Below are 18,521 nucleotides of genomic sequence, written 5' to 3'. Positions count from 1 at the left end.
TCATCCCAGGTCTCTCCAGACAGCTATTTTGCTGTGTTACCTTTTGCTTTTTCATTTTTTACCTCTTGAAGTGTCATTCCACTATTTTTTCTTTTAATATTCACCCCCTACCCCTTCTTTTACTTTGGTATTAGCATGACACCACCTTTTGTCAGGTGGCTTCAGAGCTCCTCTTTAGGTACCCTGCGGTACCAGTTGAGGGGAGGAAAAGCAGCATATTATTCCTCCTCAACAAGATGGTCATCTCTGCTCTGAATTCTGTGATATCTGTGGTGGCCTGTGTCTGTGTGTGAAGCCAGTAGATATGTATTGCACAGCTCAGTCTTCAGTCTATGGGTTGAGTTTGAAATACTGCCAAATCCTTGTGAGTGTGATTTTTGTTTTCGTAAGTCAGCCCAGTTGCAGAGTTAGCTCACTAAAGCATGCAGAAGACTAATCTGGCTGTTGTAGCATCTTTCTCTTTGTACATTAAGTACCTCACTAAATTAAGAACTATATCATTAACTGTTTGAATTCCAGGTTGTTTATTGGTACTTTTGGTGTTCATTTCCCCCCTTTTTCTGCAATAGCTGTGGTTTTTACTCTTTATTACTTAGGAGACCTGTTTAGTTACAGGTCTAAGAGGGGAAGTTGCTATTAACTGAGCTGCTTTGCTTCACAGTGTAATCCTGTTGTGTTTCATGATGATGCTCACCTCCCACATGTATTCCTTACCCCCCAAAAATAGGCCAGGTAGGTGAGTAGCCTCTCTCCTCTCATGCAGTTACAGTAGCTGTGCATGATTAATGTAAAATCACATGGTTGATTGATAGTCTGATTTTTGGCCTAAGTTCACAATTTGTTCTGGAAAGGAAAGCTTGAGACCTATCTTTACACAGCAAATATTTGTCATCTTTGCTGTTTGTGCATTGGGGATTACTGGGTGAGTAATATTTTCAGGCATCCCAGTTCCTATAGGAACCACAGAAATCTGGTATCAGTGTACGGTGCATTTGTCTGGTCACCAAACTGTTGACTAATTTTGTTTGTTTATTTCTGGGGATGTTTCATCCCTCAGAATTTATGTTAGAAAAATTCCTGCTCTTATGATTCCTCCTCTGAAAAGCCAAAAAGTAGGCATTTTGTATGAGTATAAGCCCCAGCTGTTTTAGCTTGATCACTGCTGTAATGGCTGGGGCTAGCCCTGGCAAGCTACAAAGAGCAGGAGGATGGAGCTTGTGGTTGTGGCCCAAGGAAGCCCTGGGAAAGCCCTGTTTAATCAGGGCACCGTGTTTCTGGGAGGCTCTGAGGGCATTTCCTCACTCTAGTGCTTGTTCTCGGTTGTCTTTCTGCTTCTGTTTGCTCAGGCAAGAGCAGGCTGGTTCTGACCATGGCTGTTGGGAGAGCCTGGTGTGCCAGCTGCCTGCATGAAACAGGCATCCCTCTCCTTTTGCTGAGCACTCCACCAGTCAGTCCCTGACCTGAAGTACAGCTGAGCTTGCCTGCGTGTGGTGGATGGGCTCCTGCAGAAATGTTTCAAGTAAATCCTTCTCCCTTTTGGAGCCCAGGAAGGTGATGCTGGGAGGTGCTGACCAAAGGTATGGACACAGGGTGGGTGCAGACCTTGGGGCAGCCATTAGACTCCCAAAATGCTGTTATCCATTCCACTGCAGTGGTGCGGAGTGCACTGAATGAAAGGGTCTCTGTTAAGCTGAGCTCTGTAAGAGCTGAATCATCAAGTGGCATAAATCCCTTTTATTCAGTGAACTATGTGGTCTGTATGTTACCTCATTCAACCTCTTTTCTTGCACTGGACAGAGAAGGAAAGTGAAATCAACCTTAATGTTGTGTGTGTCTCGTTCTATCCACTAATCTTTAATTCTGGTTTTAAACGATCACGATCAAGATGGATGGATGCTTTGGGAAACACTTGCTCAACTAAATGATCTGTTGCTTTGAAATGGGAGAAAAGCCCCCCTCTGTGCTTTAAAGAAGCAGAGAAACTGCTGAAGACAAGAGATTTCAGCCCCTGTGACTACCATGAGGTTAAGCAGTTATAAAGCCCACAGACAATATGTTCTTGTAATGATTCAGGACTATAACCTTAATACTTTTATGTTAGCTGGATAATGTCAGGTTTCTGTGTGTCACAGATCTGTTCCCACAATTATAGTCATTTGAGCAATTTGGAATGCCGTATTTAGTGATGTTTCTGCACAGCTCAGCATCGGGTATAGAAAATGACAGGATAGTTTCTCCCTAATTTCATAGACGTTTGAGTGCTTGCAGTGAGAAGGCATGTGCAAGAACCGCAAGACCCTAGTGGAGGCTGGAGTGTGAGTTGTGTTTTGGCATTTTTAGTGCTTAAGAGTAGTCTGGAAATCCAACAAGGTCTGTAAATAACGTGTGGAGAGAATGCATGGTTTTCAGTTCATTTCTGCAGCTCCCTTCAGGAAGCAGGCAGAAGTTTCAATTGGGTGACAAGCTTCAGCGCACTGAACATACCTGCAGAGAGGAGCCTTTTCTGGGAGTAGCTTGAGCAGTGCAGCCTGCTGAAAAGGGGAATTGCATCTTTGTGGTGTCCAAAGTGGGTTTTAGAAATTCATCATCTTTACTGGGACCATTCTGATTACATTTGTCTGTTGCGTTTTATAAGAAAGGTTTTCATTTGCTGTATGACAGAAGTTGGGCCATGTACATGATGTGAAACAGTTTGGGTAAATCTGTTTTTAATGCATCCACCAGGGGAGCGGATAAGGTCCATTTACTCCTTCAGTCTGCAAGTATGACAGTTAACATGAAATATGGTTACCGTTATTTTACCAAACAGTTTTCTGTTATATTTTCTCTTAGATGCTGTAATTTCAAGCACTGTGAGTTGGGAGTTGATAGAGGAACACAGTAGACACTCACCTACATCCGCTGGTTTTGGGTTGGTTTGGTTTTGTTTGTTTGGTTTTTTAATAGATGTTTTGCATTACATGCTGGGAAAAGCTGATTGTGAAATCCTTTCTAGCTACTGCATGTCTAACAGGGTTCCCTGGTGGACAGACCTGTGCAGATACAAGCAGAAACCCCCTTTTGGTGATGGGGTTTTCCCTTTTCATTCAAGTAGCTCTATGTATTTGAAGCAGGCTGTTTTAACTAGAACATGCCTGTGTGTGTAGGGTGGCAGGGACTCCTGGCTAAACAGCCTATCACTTCAGACCATGCAAACTCATTTGAGATTGTCCTGTAATATTCTTATTGTTTGAATCTGCTATTGTTTTAATTTTACACTTGTAAAACGAGCCTGTTCTCCTTAGGCATATTATGAGAAATAAATACCTATGGAATGGAGACTTAAGAATCTATGTATCATGACAGCTGAGTGTCTTGAATGTGAGTAGTTTTAAGTGATCCAGTTTATTTGGGAATTACATAATACTTTCTTCCTAGCTGTTCCCATTTTCCCTTCAGTCTCTCACCAAAAGGTGGAGCAGCTCTAACGCGCTGGTCTTCCAGCTCTTTGCCATAGTTTCCTCTTTGGTTGCAAGTCAAAACAACTCAGGCTGTGGATCGTCCATCACACAGGAATTCGAAGTCACTAGAGACAAAAACTGGCAGCATATTAAAGGAGAGGCAACCAATGCACAGATGCAAGGCTAGAGCAGGTGGTCCTCTGTCTCATTCTGCTGCAGCAGCCGTTTATTCCCCATGCCTTGGAAATGCAAGGTTAACCAGCTGAAGCATGTGTAAGCAATGCGCCTGCTAAAAGGAGAACCAGAGAAGTACCAATTAGAATCACAGAATACTTACGGTTGGAAAAGACCTTAAGATCATCAAGTTCCAACCCCCCTGCCATGGTCAGGGACACCTCACGCTAGACCATGTTGCTCAAGGCTCTGTCCAACCTGGCCTTGAACACTGCCAGGGATGGAGCATTTACCACTGTTCTGGGCAACCCGTTTCAGTGCCTCACCACCTTCACAGTAGAGAACTTCTTCCTTATATCCAATCTAAACTTCCCCTGTTTAAGCTTGAACCCGTTACCCCTTGTCCTGTCACTACAGTCCCTGATGAAGAGTCTCTCCCCAGCATCCTTGTAGGCCCCCTTCAGATACTGGAAGGCTGCTATGAGGTCTCCACGCAGCCTTCTCTTCTCCAGGCTGAACAGCCCCAACTTTCTCAGCCTGTCTTCATACGGGAGGTGCTCCAGTCCCCTGATCGTCCTCGTGGCCCTCCTCTGGACTTGTTCCAACAGTTCCATGTCCTTTTGATGTTGAGGACACCAGAACTGCACACAATACTCCAAGTGAGGTCTCACGAGAGCAGAGTAGAGGGGCAGGATCACCTCCCTTGATACCACTTTTGATGCAGCCCAGCACACGGTTGGTTTCTGGGCTGTGAGCACACACTGCTGGCTCATGGTCAGTTTCTCATTGACCAATTCTGCGATGGTGGTCAGTGGAGGTATTATTTGAAGCATGGGGGGTACACTGTGGACCAGGTGTTTGGGCTGTGCGTCTAGCCTGGAGGCAATGTGGTAGGGAGCAAACATGCTGCCATGCTGTGTTGGCCATTTGAAAAATGCTCAAAACAAGTTTATTTGGGCAGTATTTTAGCTGAGGGAAGGAAAATCAGTTCCTGAGACTAAGGGAGGTGGTGAATGCTCTGCTTCCTGGTGCTGTTTTATTACCAAATCATGAGGTCCTGATAAGAGAAGTTTTTTATTGTGGGAACTCTGACACAGTTCATATCTTTAGAGGTGGGACATGGTGCCATTAAATTAGCTGACACATTGGACTCGAGCAAAGACCTGTCTGGAAGAGGCTGACAGTGCCCTCTTAGGAAAGTTGTTGTTACTCTTCTGACATGAACAATGAACTCTCACACCACTGTACTTGGCAAAGGCAGACTGTATGAACATGTCACAGCATGGTGCTTCAGCATTGCCAAACCCTCCTGAACAACCCACTGGCTAAGTGGGGAGGGGTGGGAAGTGGAACTAAGTGTCCCTGGGGCTGGGTGTGCAAAGGTGGGCTGAGAACATCACCTCCTGTCTACCCAGCCTTAGCTTCTGAGTGACCCTGCAGGCACTGGCAGGCAGGGGCAAAGATCAACTTTACATCAAAGAAAGCAAAAATAATGGCAGTCGTCCCCTGGCACATCCTGTGTTTTGTTTTTGTGTCTTTCAGCATACTTCTGTTTCCTGATGACAGCCCTGGGCGTGACAGCTGGTGCGCATCGCTTGTGGAGCCACCGATCCTACAAAGCTAAGCTGCCTTTGCGGATCTTCCTGGCTGCTGCAAACTCCATGGCTTTCCAGGTGGGGTTCTGGTTGCCCATGCAGGTTCTTGGCCTCCAGGCAACTTTCTCTCCTGTGCAGTAGAGACAGCCATTGTACAGTCCAGGAGCAATAATTACTTAAGGACCAAGTTGAACATATCCACTTAGGGGCTCAGCGCCTCAGCAGCCCATCTGTGGCACAGGTCAGGACCACACATCACAGGTCAACATGGAAACCTTTGTAAGGGCCAGCTTCATACAAATATGTCTGTGTAATCAAGTCTCTTTGTCCATTCAGGCAGTTGATTTTGATGTGCCCAGAAAGGAGAGCAGGCATCCTCCCACAGTCTTAATTATCTCTGTTTTATGCAGTGTTTTTCACCAGTAAAATTCAAATAACGTTTGCAAAGAAGTGTGTTACTAGCTCTGTACTTGCTGATAGGCAGTCTTAGACTTCAAAAATGTTTGTGTAACACCCAGCTGGTGGTAGGAGTTAGTCCAGAACCAGCATCTTCTTGGTGTGAATTTAGTTACTCCTTTGGCTGAGATTAGAGATATGAACCTCTACTAACATTAAACTTATCAAGCTTGACTGCTATAGCCCCTTTTGGCACCAAGTAGCCCATGTATGTTGTGCCTTGAGTTTCCAGATTTTTTTTCCCTTCAGTCTGTTTGGTTGACTTGTTCACATACTTTGACAGAAGATTAAGAGTCCTTTGATCTACTTCTGTACTGTTCATTTATCATCCCTTTTTTCTTTTAAGATGGAAAGAATTGATGTAGTTAATCCCTTTAGACATTACAAAGATCACAGCATCTTTGGTTAAATATGGGAAAGTATCCATTTTGCCAATACCTTTCTGACCCATATTCTGAGCCATCTTTCAGCTGCTTTGTGCTGCTCGGTTCCTTGCACAGCTTTACAAGTCCTTTGCTCAGCATGTTAAAAACTTGTTTTGAGAAGCCCCTGGTTCTGTCCTCCTGTTTTACAGCTATCTGATCTGTCATAAGTAATCTAAATGAATGTGTGGAGCTGATTGCAGTGAGTCTGCACGTTGGGATTTCTTTGCGTTCTGCTCCCCTGTTGCTATGGATTTTGCTCTCGGCTGCATTGGCTTCATCACTGCTTTTGGCTGAGGACCTGCTGTGATTCTGAAGCACAGAAGTCCTTCAAAGTAGCTTGAAGCTACCTTTGTGCCCTTCATAGCCGAGAGAAAATAAAGGCCAGATTACCCACTCAATGTTTTAAATGGTCTGAAGCCTGCTCCTAATCACCATGACATCCATTGTCTGTTGAAGGTTGTTTTCACCACCACAAGCAGATAGTGAATGAGTTTTCAGGTCCATCTCAATCTGGGAGGAAGAGGCAGCATTGGAATACCTGCAGCATCTCTGGATGCTGAAAATTGAGGAAATATTCAGACTTCTTGAATGGCAGGGAAGACTCTACTCAGGAGTTTTAACTGGATGTTGCATAGGCTGTGACAATGCTGTGCTTCCTCTGAGATACCACCAGATGCAGCCATTTTTGCCCTGATTTTTTATGATTGGAGCACAATGAGCTGTGTTACTTCATCTAGTGTGAATCTCTCACAGTTTTGAAAGACTCTGCTTCTTGCTGCCATATGTGTCTGTTTCAGACATAAGTAATACCTGGCTTATGTCTGCTTGATCTTCTAGTGCTTAAGTTTCAGCATCTCATTTGGGGTATGCTGGTGTCTCCTTCGCTAACTCTGTTGTCCTATTGCTCCTGGCCATCTCTGAAACCAGCTGTGTTGTTCAGCTGAGGTTGTACTGTGAGTGACGCACACAGCATCAGTGATTGTATGGAAACTTGTGTCAGCACACTGCAGTTGTTCCATAGCCTGGTTTGTTGTCATGTTACAGTCTGCAGGTCTATTAAGGGACCTGCTAATGAAACCTCATGTCTCCATCACTGTCAACAGCATGATGCTGTGGTGTGAAAGACCAAGTTAATTTCTCAGTGTCATTGCTTTGACCTGGTAATTTGCTGTCCCACAAAGAATTCAAGTGCTCTTGTGGCAAACTGATTGATAGTCTCACTCAAAGAAACCCCCATACATTTCTGGCTAATAAGGGGGACCTTTCCTAGGTGAGCTTCTTGCATAACCCAGCTTTATTTTTAAATTACTTAATCTTGGCATTTTCCAGTCTTCTGGATACTCCCACTTAAGCCACTTGAAGCAGTGCAGAGGCTTTAATTCCCTTTGATTTCTCTACAGGAAAAATATAAGATGGCAGCAAGGTAAAGATCTCCTCTTGGAGATCTCACTGAGGAGTTCGGTCACTTCCTTTGCTTCACTCAGTTTACTTTGTTTTCTTCTGCAACTGGACAATTAAGGCAGAACATACCAGAGCACTGGTAAGGGGCTGCCTTCCTCTCAATGAGTCAGTGCTGCAGAAATATGTTCCTGTCATCCCCAGCCCACTCCCAGCCATGACATAACAACAGTAGAAGGCTGAGCACTACTGAGTGCAATGGGCTTTTGTCCTTTGCTTGTCCCTTGTGGGCTTTTGCAGGCAGAGCATCTCTGCAAGGCTGAAATGGGCACAAGCATTTGAGCTGTATTCTTTAGCTGCTCTTTATAGCTGTTCCTGGGGTCCCCTCAGCAGCACAGGTGGCCTCAGTGCTTTCTCTCAGTGTTGGTTGTAGTAATTTCAGCGATGCTTTCAGCACAGGGCTTTTGTCTCACACAATACACACAGTTGTCATTAGCCTGGGCTTACTGTGTCCTGCAGTATATACAGCACCATCGTGGCTGCTGTGCTGCAGTTACTTCACAGGCACCACAGATGGTTTGCTCAGCTCTGCTGGGGTCAAAGCAGTCGGGTGTTGTGGGTGCTACTGCCATTCCGAAAAGTAACCCAAGGCATTCCTTTGGGTATTACTGCTTGGGTACATCCATGGCTGTGCAAAGATGGAAATCACCTTTTTTTTTTTGCACACTCCACTGAGCATTCTCTGATGAAAGTTCACACTGTTGTGGATCTGAGCATTTACTAACATTTCCCTGGTTTGGTGCTGGTTTTGGACAATTCAGTTCATAGATGAGAGTGTGGCCTGAGTTTTGCAGCTGCTGTCCATGCTTACAATGCCCTGCACTAATAGCTTGGCACCACTGTAAAGCCCACCAGTTCAGTCCAATAGCCAGTGTATTCTGCAGAGCAAACTGAGAAGCTGAAATCCCTTCAGCTGAGTAAACTCAAACTGTCACTTCATGGGTCCAAGTGTGAAACTGCAATATACCTAATCCCATTTACAGCCATAGGGCATTTCAGTGACCCATGGTTGCTGACCGCTTGAGCAAAGACAGGACTGAACTTGCCTTGTATCTGCTCTGGATTCAATGCTGAGCTGATATTATGGGTGGGAAACTTTTATTCCAGACTGGCTGCAAATGCAAGACTTGATTTCTCATAAATCAGGCATATATCATTTGATACCTTAATCATTGAATGGTTTGGGTTGGAAGGAATCTTAAAGACCATCTGGGTCCAGCCAGGTTGCTCCAAGCCCCATCCAACCTGGCCTTGAACACTGCCAGGGATGGGACAGCCACAGCTTCTCTGGGCAACCTGTGCCAGTGTCTCACCACCCTCACAGGGAAGAATTTCTGCTTAATACCTGATCTAAATCGTCCCTTTCTCAGTTTAAAACCATTATCCCTCATCCTATCGCTACACTCCCTGACAAAGAACACTCCGTGTGGTTCCTGTCGGCCCCGTTTCAAGTACTGGAAGGCTGTGCTCTTGCATACGTCCCTGCAGACAGAGCAGTAATTTAAGTGGAGGTGTTGGTTTTGTTGTGGCAGATGAATACCTCCAAAGGCTGAGAAAGTTCAGCTCCTTCCTGTTAAGGTCAGGAAAGGCACATGTAGCGTTCCACAACCTCTGTCCCACTTTGAGCACTGCTTTTGTGCCTGGAGGGTGTCAGTAGTAACCAGCCACAACCAGCTTAGAAAAAGGATGCCAGAACTGGGTGTCCCTGCACAGTAGTGCCCTGAAAATAAGCATGCAAGCTGCCTGTGGCAAGATCATAAAATAATAACATAAACATGTATGTACCTGGTCTCTCCAGCCCAGTGCCCATCCTCAGACAACGAACACCCAGGGAGAACACAGGACCAGAGCAGCCTGATGATGGTAACTCCCAAGAGGGCATTGGCTTCCAGTCCTGGGATGTGTCCCATCTGTGTCACCGGTTCCCAGAGCAGGTCCCACTCTGTGTGGGCACTGACAGGAGCAGTGTGATGGGCTGGCTGGCTGCAAAGCTGGGGTCACCTAGAATGTCTTTAGTCAATGATATTTTTAGAGGAGCATCAGAGAGGGGCTTGTTGCTGTTACTATGTGGGGAAGGAGCTGGAGGTAGTGTGCTAGAACAGCACCCAGCCTCTATACTCTCACCCTGCCATGCAGAATGACATCTACGAGTGGAGCCGAGACCACCGCGTGCACCACAAGTACTCAGAGACGGACGCAGACCCGCACAACGCCCGGCGCGGCTTCTTCTTCTCCCACATTGGCTGGCTGTTCGTGCGCAAGCACCGGGATGTCATAGAGAAGGGGAGGAAACTGGATTTCACTGATCTACTGGATGACCCTGTCGTTAGGTTCCAAAGAAAGTAAGTGGGAGTGCTGGGGCCTCAAGTGAGGTTGTCTAGTTGTGGCTCATTCCTTACTTTTATCTTTCCCTTTTCTCCCCCAAGATATCCCCACCACCTTGATTGCAGGCATTAGAACTGCTGTGCCTTTGGCCGTAGCTATTGACTGCTGTGGCTGATGCTTGCTGACTGTCCTTGCAGGCTCTACTGCACAAGCAATGAGCCCTGTCTTTGTCCCTCTGCTTTTCCAGAAAGCCAGGGCTGCTGGTGAAAACAGCCACAGCAGAAGTTGCTGAGATCTTGTCCTTCCCCTTTGATCACTGGAGTGAATGCTGTAATCAGTAGCTGCCTTAATGCAGAAGTTCACATTTCACTCTGCAAACTCATCTTTGGCAGCTGTGGGCCAGTGCAAACCAAGCACTTCCTCTCCCAAAACTGTCATTCCACGGGATTAATTATCTGCCTTGAGAATTAGCACAGACCTGGTTCAGTTTGCTGCACACTCTGCAAGGGGAGTGAATTGAAACATGCTTTGTCCTCTGTGTGAGTACCTGTATTTTAGGCACAAGAAGACTGTCTTGGTCTGCAAGCAGGGCACTTCGGGAAACAACATGAGGTTACTTCTGAGTGTTTTATGGGTGAGGGGAGCAGTTAGTTGAGCTCAGAAATCTCTTTCTTTTTGCATTAGAGAAATCCATGCACAGAATTACCATACACTGGAAAAGCTCCAGGAGTGAGGAAATCACTGCTCTCCACGTATTGCTTTTACTAGTTCGGCTTGTTTGCAAAGGCTCCCTTGCAGTTTGCTGCAGCTCCTCTTGGTCACGTTATTATCTTTGCCAAGACAACAGCATCCCACGAGAAGCAGGCTCTACTGCTTTGGTTATGCTGCAGATGCTGTGTAGTGAAGAAGTATGTTTTCTTCAGGAAGTCATGCCTTAGCAAATGTCTCTTCTCTGGATTTGAATTTAGGACTTTGAAGTTTACCTTCCTTTATCTGGGAAGAAAAATTCAGGTTTCTCTTTTCTGTAACGTTTAAGTAGTGTTTGGTTTCAGTTGTTTGATCTTCTTTTATAGCATGAAAAATCTGTCAGGTCAGTAAGAAGCATACTAAACCCTTTTTTGTCAAATTTTGTTTTAAGGCGAGATTGTTCATTTTGCTGAATTTAATGATTCTGGTGAGCTATGGATGAGGTACCACCCAGTGAGTTTAAAACCACATCACTTCAGCTCAAATCACAGTACTGCTCCAGGCATGACTGACAGCAAAATTTGCCCTCTGTGAATAACAGAGCAATAATCCTGTATGTGATGTGAAAGAGGGGCTTGCAGGTGAAATGTCTTCATGACAAAGTTTTCACATGGTGAATGCAGTGTTCCCCAATACATGTTCCTCAAGCATGTATTGAGGCATTGGTTCCCTGGAACCCCAGGTAAAGTAGGTTTCTTATTACAGGGTGGATATTTCTAAGGGAGAGAGAGAAAAGGTTGCTGGGTGCTCATTCCAGTGTGAGATTTCACGTCTTCATCAAAGACTTCAGTCTGAGCTTGTTTCATGTCACAGAATGGTTTTAATTGGTGCCTGATAAGCTGTTTTCATATTGTATTTTATTTTCCTTGAATGGGAGAAGCTTTGAAGGAGTTTTCTGGACTGGGAAATACTTTTCTTCTCCAGCTCGACTTAAATCCTGGCCTTGAGTTGATGAGGTTTGCAAACTTTATCCACAGCCTTGTCCAAAAGTCACTCAGATGAGTGAGAAAATCTATTGTCTTTGTGGGAGTGAAGGATGGGGAATGTTTCCTATGGAGAGCTGTGGCTCGGGTAGATGAACATGGAGCTCTGTGAGAGAGCTGAGGAGATGCTGTCTTTTCACCATGGCAGGTGTTGCTGGAGAGCTGCAGATCTCCTTTTGGAGCCCAGCATGTGAGGCACAACCTCCAAACAATAACAAAACAACCAACCAAAAGAATCAAAGAGCTTGCAGGGCAAGAGCTTAATTTACTTCATACACAAGATGATGAAAACTAGCTGGTGTGTTATAGAGGAGAACTGTGCTTGTGGAAACTGACTTCCTTCCAGAAATACTGCTCATACTAACAATTTTCCAGTCCTCTGTGGGTTTTAATTGAAAACTGTTTGTTTGTTTTTGTCAAACCAAACTGACAGTTCTTCCTATCTGAAAAACTTGCAGCAAACGGAAATTTTTAATAACTATTTAATAAATCCAAATTCTGTGCTTCATCCCTTCCAGAATACTCAACAAAAGCAGGGGTCTCTTTTAAACCTGTCATATGGGCACAAGTAGGATGGGTCTTGGTGTTTCTTTTCTTTCTGTACCATTCAAAATGCTGTCACCTCAGCCTGCTGCTCCAGTTTTACGTGGCAGCTTGCTTTGATGGTGATACCCTGGGATCACTGTGGGCTATAGTAAATCTGGGCTCCAGGGGGGTGGAAGGGCTCAATGGGAAAAGGCCTTATTTCGTCTTGAGCTGGGGTACACTATAAGTGGCTCCCAAGCTGTGCTGTCTTGCCGCACTCTGCTTCTGAGCAGTGTTAGCCCTTTCTCCATTTAGAGTCATTTATTTCCTATCTTGCTTTTGGCTTCGCCTCCCCACTTTATGCTGAGCTAATACTCCCTTTCTCCACTTGCCTTGAATTAATTCCCCCAGCCTGATTTTACTTTGTGTCTCCCGCTATGATCTCTGCTTTTCACTTCTGTGTTCCTTGCATCCTTTACTCTCTTCCCTGCCTAGCCTAGGCATGTGGCTTTAGCTGTACTGTAAAGCTTCCCTGTTTGTACTCAGACTGTTCAGCTTCCTCAATCCCCATTTTGCAATGCACACTGGTTGCTTTGTCCTATACATGCAGGAGTGACAGGGCTTGTGCCAGCCACTGGGCTGGGAGAGCAGCAATAACCTGGGCCCCAGGCCAAGATGGATCTTTCTCATTACCCTTGGTGGGGTCCCTGTGGCCGCTTTGGCACCTGCTTTGGGTGTGCTGCTGCTGTTGGGGCTCACGCAGCAGCAGTGGTATAGAAAGGAGCTGCTTCTGTGCTGTGCTGCAGGTTCCCATCTGATCTGAGCACAGACTAAGTCTTTGTGGACTTTTAGCAGTGACTTATTTCTGACAGAGCTCTGCTGATGCCACTCTAAGCCCTGGGCTTTCCCAGCCCCATATCTGGACTCCAGGCACAGGCTGTGCAGCCAGCTGTGTGCTTTCCCAGGTTTAAAGATACTCAATTTGGGAAGCTTGCTTTGGGACTGGGTCTCAGCTGTTCAGCTCCAGTATTTTGGGTTGTCTTGGTATTTTGAATTGCTCTTAGAAAAATTAATGTCATGACTGTGGATGTCTGAAATGTTCCTTGCTGCCCCAACTATGGGGCCAGCCCAGGTTATGCCAGGGGTTTCAGGCAGAGCCATATCTCCAGAGATTCAACCCTACTTCACCCCAGCTATCATTCCCACCACAGTAATGGTGTCCTTTTCCTTCCCCATAGGTATTACAAGAGTTCGGTTGTGCTGATGTGTTTTGTGATCCCTACCTTTGTACCATGGTACCTCTGGGGCGAGAGTCTGTGGAATGCCTACTTCCTTGCCTCCATCCTACGGTACACCATCTCCCTCAACGTCACCTGGCTGGTCAATAGTGCTGCCCACATGTATGGCAACCGCCCTTACGACAAGTACATCAACCCCAGGCAGAACACTTTTGTCACTCTGGGAGCCATTGGTAAGTGCTGCAGCCCTGCATACAAACTAAGTGACACCCCCTCCTGTTTCACCCTGCCTAGGCCTTTGGGCATCTGCAGCTGGACACCTCTTGGATCCAGAGCTTGGAGGAGGCTGGAGCTTGCACATCCTAGAGGAAGGTGCCCTTGTTCTACTGATGGTGCCCACATACATTGAAGTAATGTGCTCACATACAATGAAGTCTCTGGGCAGAAATTCACAGTAGTGGTCCTCTCTTCTCAGCAGTCGGCTGGGGACAGCAGAGTAGCAGTGACTCTGCTTCTTACTCAGTTGTGGTCTCCCCTCTTGAAGCACTTACAGCTTTCTTCGTTGCCTGTAGGGGGTGGGACATCCCCCTTCCTTCTGAGGAGGAAAGCCCAAAGCACTGAAATAGTCTGGTGTGGGTCTGCGCCAGAGCTCTCCCATAGTCAGAGGTGGAACATAACCTGCAGTGGATTCAGGACTTGGGAAGCGGGCGTTGGGATGTCCCACTGAGGCATCTTGCTAAGCTCATAAATGTCCCAGCCATGTGTTCTTTAAACTCCCTCTCTGTTTTTCAGGTGAGGGTTTCCACAATTACCACCACACCTTCCCATTCGACTACTCGGCCAGTGAGTTGGGCCTGAAGTTCAACCCCACCACCTGGTTCATTGACTTTATGTTTTGGTTGGGGTTGGTCACTGACCGCAAGCAGGCTCCGAAGGAGATGATCCAGGCTCGTAAGGAAAGGACTGGAGATGGCAGTGCTTGAAAAGCAATTCTTCGCTGTGCCAGCACTGTCATATGTGTTGGTTGGGGTGTGTGCATCCCTGTGCCTGTGGTGGGTTTGTTTTCCTCTGGGTAAAATTAGTTCTTTTCAGTTGGGCTGAATTAATTCCCCAAGGATAGATTCAGCCCCAGCTTTTTTTCCTTATTAACTGTCTTATGTCCAAACTTCAGGCTATTAAGTGTAAAAATGTTATATATTATTTAATATTAGAGTTAAACAGGAGAGAGATTTGATTTTGGTCACTGTAGTTCAGGTCTGAAGTACCTTGTAATTTGCTTGTTCATGGTAAACATTGGCACGGTGGAGGAACTAACTATCCTTTCCAAGTGCAGCTAAGGGAGATTTTTGTTTCTACTATTAGTCAGATATGCTTTTGAGATGCATCTCTAGGAGGGGATGGATCAGGGCCCAATGTGCCGTTTCAGCTACAGACTGATAGAAAGGACAGTAATAGCGCCAATGAAAAACAGGATGTCCAAGGGGAAAAATCAGCCTAAATTTAGTTAGATGTTAGTTGGAAAACCTGCTTTCTTCTTTCTGTTAGCCCTGTTAGCCAGCCCAGTGTGCTGCTGTCTTTGCTAAATATGAAACCCATTTATTGCTGAGCAGGCTTTTGTGTTGAAGATCAGTCTATACAGGCCAAAATACTGACTGACGCTATGTTGAGATGATTCCTTTGTTGTTGCATATGCATTGTAATTTGTAAAGGTGTAGAGCTCAACCATGTCTTAAGCCAAATAAAGCTTCAGTTTCAATGTTGGGAGACCTAAGTTATATTCTAATCGGTCATGGCCATCGATGCATGCATATTTTAGCTCCTTTTGCACAACAGGCCTCTTCATTTATTTTTCTGCCTTTGACTAGCGGGTCTTAGAAGACTGACCTTTATCTAAGTCATCGTCTCTACTAGTATTTCGGCTGCATGCAACATCCATTGATTTCTGAGCAAAATATAAAGACAGTTATGTAGCTTCTGGATTTTAACAGTTGCCTTGTTTAACAAACAAAATAAAAAAGGGAAAAAAAAGGAAAAAATATATAAAAAGAAAGAAAAAAAAAAAGCATGTGGAATTAATGGGACTTATAGCCCTTTGTGTTAGATGTTAGCCAGTGCAGGAGAGAGGCTTTGTACTGTCAGCGCTGGACTGCTGGAGCACTTTTGAAGATAAAGGGCATGATTTTCATTTATAAAGAAGGTCACTGCCTTGCCCCCTGGGGAGGGAGTGCCTGTGTCCCAGCTGCACAGCCCCATGCCCTGGGCAAGGCAGGGATGTTGAGATAACTGAGACTCAGGCCCAGATATTTTCAGGAAAGACGTAGAAGTGGAGGAAGAAAAAAACAAACCTAAAATGGTTTATTTTCTGTTCTGTTTCTTGTTTTTTTAAATGATGCCATATAATATGAAAGAGTTGTCTTTAGTCTGTATTTCATCCAGCAGGTGTTTTAACTGTTACTTTGCCATTAATGATGTGTAAACTCTTGAGTGATTTACAATAAACAGTTATGAGTTAGCCTGGCCACTGTGATCTATTTGGAGATGTCTCACAAAGCGAAAGGGCTTTGTGCACCGCATGTCAGAATTACAGAATTGTTTCACTTGGCATTTCCAGCTATTCATTTGCTGCAGCGTTTCCAAAACACATACCCCCTCAGCGTTTCTGGTTTCCTCATCAGTGGAAGAGGATGTTGTGAAACAGAAGGGCACCAAGACATTTGATTAGTTTGGGCTTAGCTGCCAAGCTGGTAGTGCCAGGGAAAGAAACTTCAAGCTGACATAGAGTTGAAAAGAGACTATGGCAACTTCTTACGTGTGAAAATCCCACTTCAGTAGCAAAGTATCAGCTCAGTGTGACTGCAGGACAGTGCTTTGGCAATAAAAATGAAGCGTTTTGTTTAGATTTTTCTGGGCTTTTGTCCATGTTTCTGCTGAGATGTGCTTGAAAACCTGGGTGTGCCACAAGTGTCTTGATGTGCATTCATCTGGAGCCAGGTCCATTTGACAGACACACACACACAGGCGAGCAGGAGACGTTTCCCTACCATCTCCTACAGTGCCTGCAGCGGGGGCTGGACACAGCTCCCAGAGCTGGGACTTTTCCAACCTTCTGGTTACAAAAATAGCACAGTTGCTTCCTTCTTTGTATGGCTGATGGAAAGTTGGAGAGGGGGAAAAAATTGATGCAGGTGATGGGTTTGGACTTGATGTTTGAATGTAGGATGAAGCTGGGAATATGTACAAATGCCTGATTTTATTGGTGCTCCCATCATTTCGTTTGTGCAATTTCCTAGCTGAAGAACTGCAGTGAGTGCGCTTTAAAGGCACTTAGATACACATCTTCCTGTTGATCTTTATCATACTTTAGATCCTTTATTTTTCTCTTCTTCTTTTGTACTGCTATTACTTGGACTTCCTTAAGCCAATTCCTGTCATGTGCATCATGGACGAAGAATAACTAGCACTGCAAAGAGGTACATACTTCTCGTGGTTTAAGCCCAGCTGGTAACAAAGAACCACACAGCTGCTTGCTTACTCCCCCACCTTCCTTGCCTGGCTCAGGAGGAAGGGCTAGGGAGGAGATTCGAAAGAATGTAACTCCCACAGGTTGAGATAAGAGCAGTCCAGTAACTAAGGTATAACACAAACCACTGCTGCTACTACCAATAATAATAGTGATAAGGGGAATAGCAAGGGAAGAGAACACAACCACTCACCACCTGCCGACCGATACCCAGCCTGACCCAAGCAGTGATCTCACCCTTCTGGGTAACTCCTTCCAGTTTATATACTGGGCATGATGTGCTGTGGTATGGAATACTCCTTTGGTTAGTTTGGGTCAGGTGTCCTGTCTCTGCTTCCTCCCGGCTTCCCCTCCTCCCTGGCAGAGCATGAGACTCGGAAAATCCTTGGTCAGAGTAAACATTACTGAGCAGCAACTAAAAACGTCAGTGTTATCGGTGCTGTTCCCAGGCTGAAAGTCAAAAACACAGCACTGCACCAGCTACTAAGATGGAGAAAAATGACTGCTACTGCTGAACCCAGGACAGTATCCACCCATTCATGTCATACTCAGATCCCACATTTTTTAATATACCATCACTCTTGTCTTATATACATTTATATATGTACATACACACACAAAGAGAGAGATATCATTCCTTAGTGCATGGACCAATCCCTGTAAAGCTGCTGAGTTCATCTGGTCCATGATGTCAGGCTCCATCTCTTGTAACAGTCTTTTAGAGCAGGAGCGAGAGTGTGATAGTCAATCTGCCAGGCCTCCCCATATTTGTACTTCAGCCATCGTCCTCCATACCAAAGAGGCTTTAACTGCTTGGCTTGCTTAATTGCAGCACATGTTTCACACTCATGAATAACCTGGGCAATAGTGTCCATTGTTAAGTCCACCCCTCGATCACAAGCCCATCTGTATGTTGCATCTCTGCCCTGGCGGCCTGAGGTGTCATGGGCCCACCGGGCCAAAAATAATTCACCTTTATGTTGCCAATCTAAGTCCATCTAAGCCACTTCAATCTTAGCAGCTTTATCCACTTGTTGGTTGTTCTGGTGTTCTTCAGTGGCCCGACTCTTGGGTACATGAGCACCTACATGGCGTACCTTCACCACCAGGTTCTGCACCCGGGCAGCAGTATCTTGCCACAGTGCAGCAGCCCAGATGGGTTTACCTCTGTGTTGCCAGTTGCTCTGCTTCCATTGCTGCAACCACCCCCACAGGGCATTTGCCACCATCCATGAGTCAGTATAGAGATAAAGTACTGGCCACTTTTCTCGTTCAGCAATGTCCAGGGCCAGCTGGATGGCTTTCACCTCGGCAAACTGACTCGATTCACCCTCTCCTTCAGCAGTTGCTGCAACTTGTTGTCAGGGACTCCGTACGGCTGCCTTCCATCTCCGATGCTTTCCCACAATACGGCAGGACCCATCAGTAAACAAGGCATACTGCTTTTCACTTTCTGACAGTTTATTATACGGTGGGGCCTCTTCAGCACGCATCACCTCCTCCGCTGGTGACATTCCAAAATCTTTGCTCTCTGGCCAGTCCATGATGACTTCTAGAATGCCTGGACGACTGGGATTTCCTATTCGAGCTTGTTGTGTAATTAGTGCAGCCCATTTACTCCATGTAGCATCGGTT

The 18,521-nt window shown here is 45.6% G+C and overlaps 1 protein-coding gene across 1 annotated transcript in view; it reads left to right on the top strand.

Annotated features, from left to right (window-relative positions):
• Nucleotides 1-15,131, top strand: part of SCD5 (stearoyl-CoA desaturase 5) — a gene marked incomplete at its 5' end in the record, with an annotated part of 32,445 nt that extends 17,314 nt beyond the window's left edge. The window contains 4 exons of the mRNA XM_080623340.1: nt 5,157-5,287; nt 9,685-9,890; nt 13,367-13,599; nt 14,159-15,131. Of these exons, the coding sequence (XP_080479466.1) occupies nt 5,157-5,287; nt 9,685-9,890; nt 13,367-13,599; nt 14,159-14,349 (761 nt within the window). The 3' untranslated portion in view covers nt 14,350-15,131. The remainder of the gene's footprint in view (nt 1-5,156; nt 5,288-9,684; nt 9,891-13,366; nt 13,600-14,158) is intronic.
• Between the last annotated feature and the right edge of the window lie 3,390 nt (nt 15,132-18,521).

Source organism: Psittacula echo, assembly GCF_963264785.1.
Source record: "Psittacula echo genome assembly, chromosome: 1".
Classification (NCBI taxonomy): domain Eukaryota; kingdom Metazoa; phylum Chordata; class Aves; order Psittaciformes; family Psittacidae; genus Psittacula; species Psittacula echo.
Note: the sequence above shows the minus strand (reverse complement) of the source record. Positions and strands in the feature narration are given on the sequence as shown.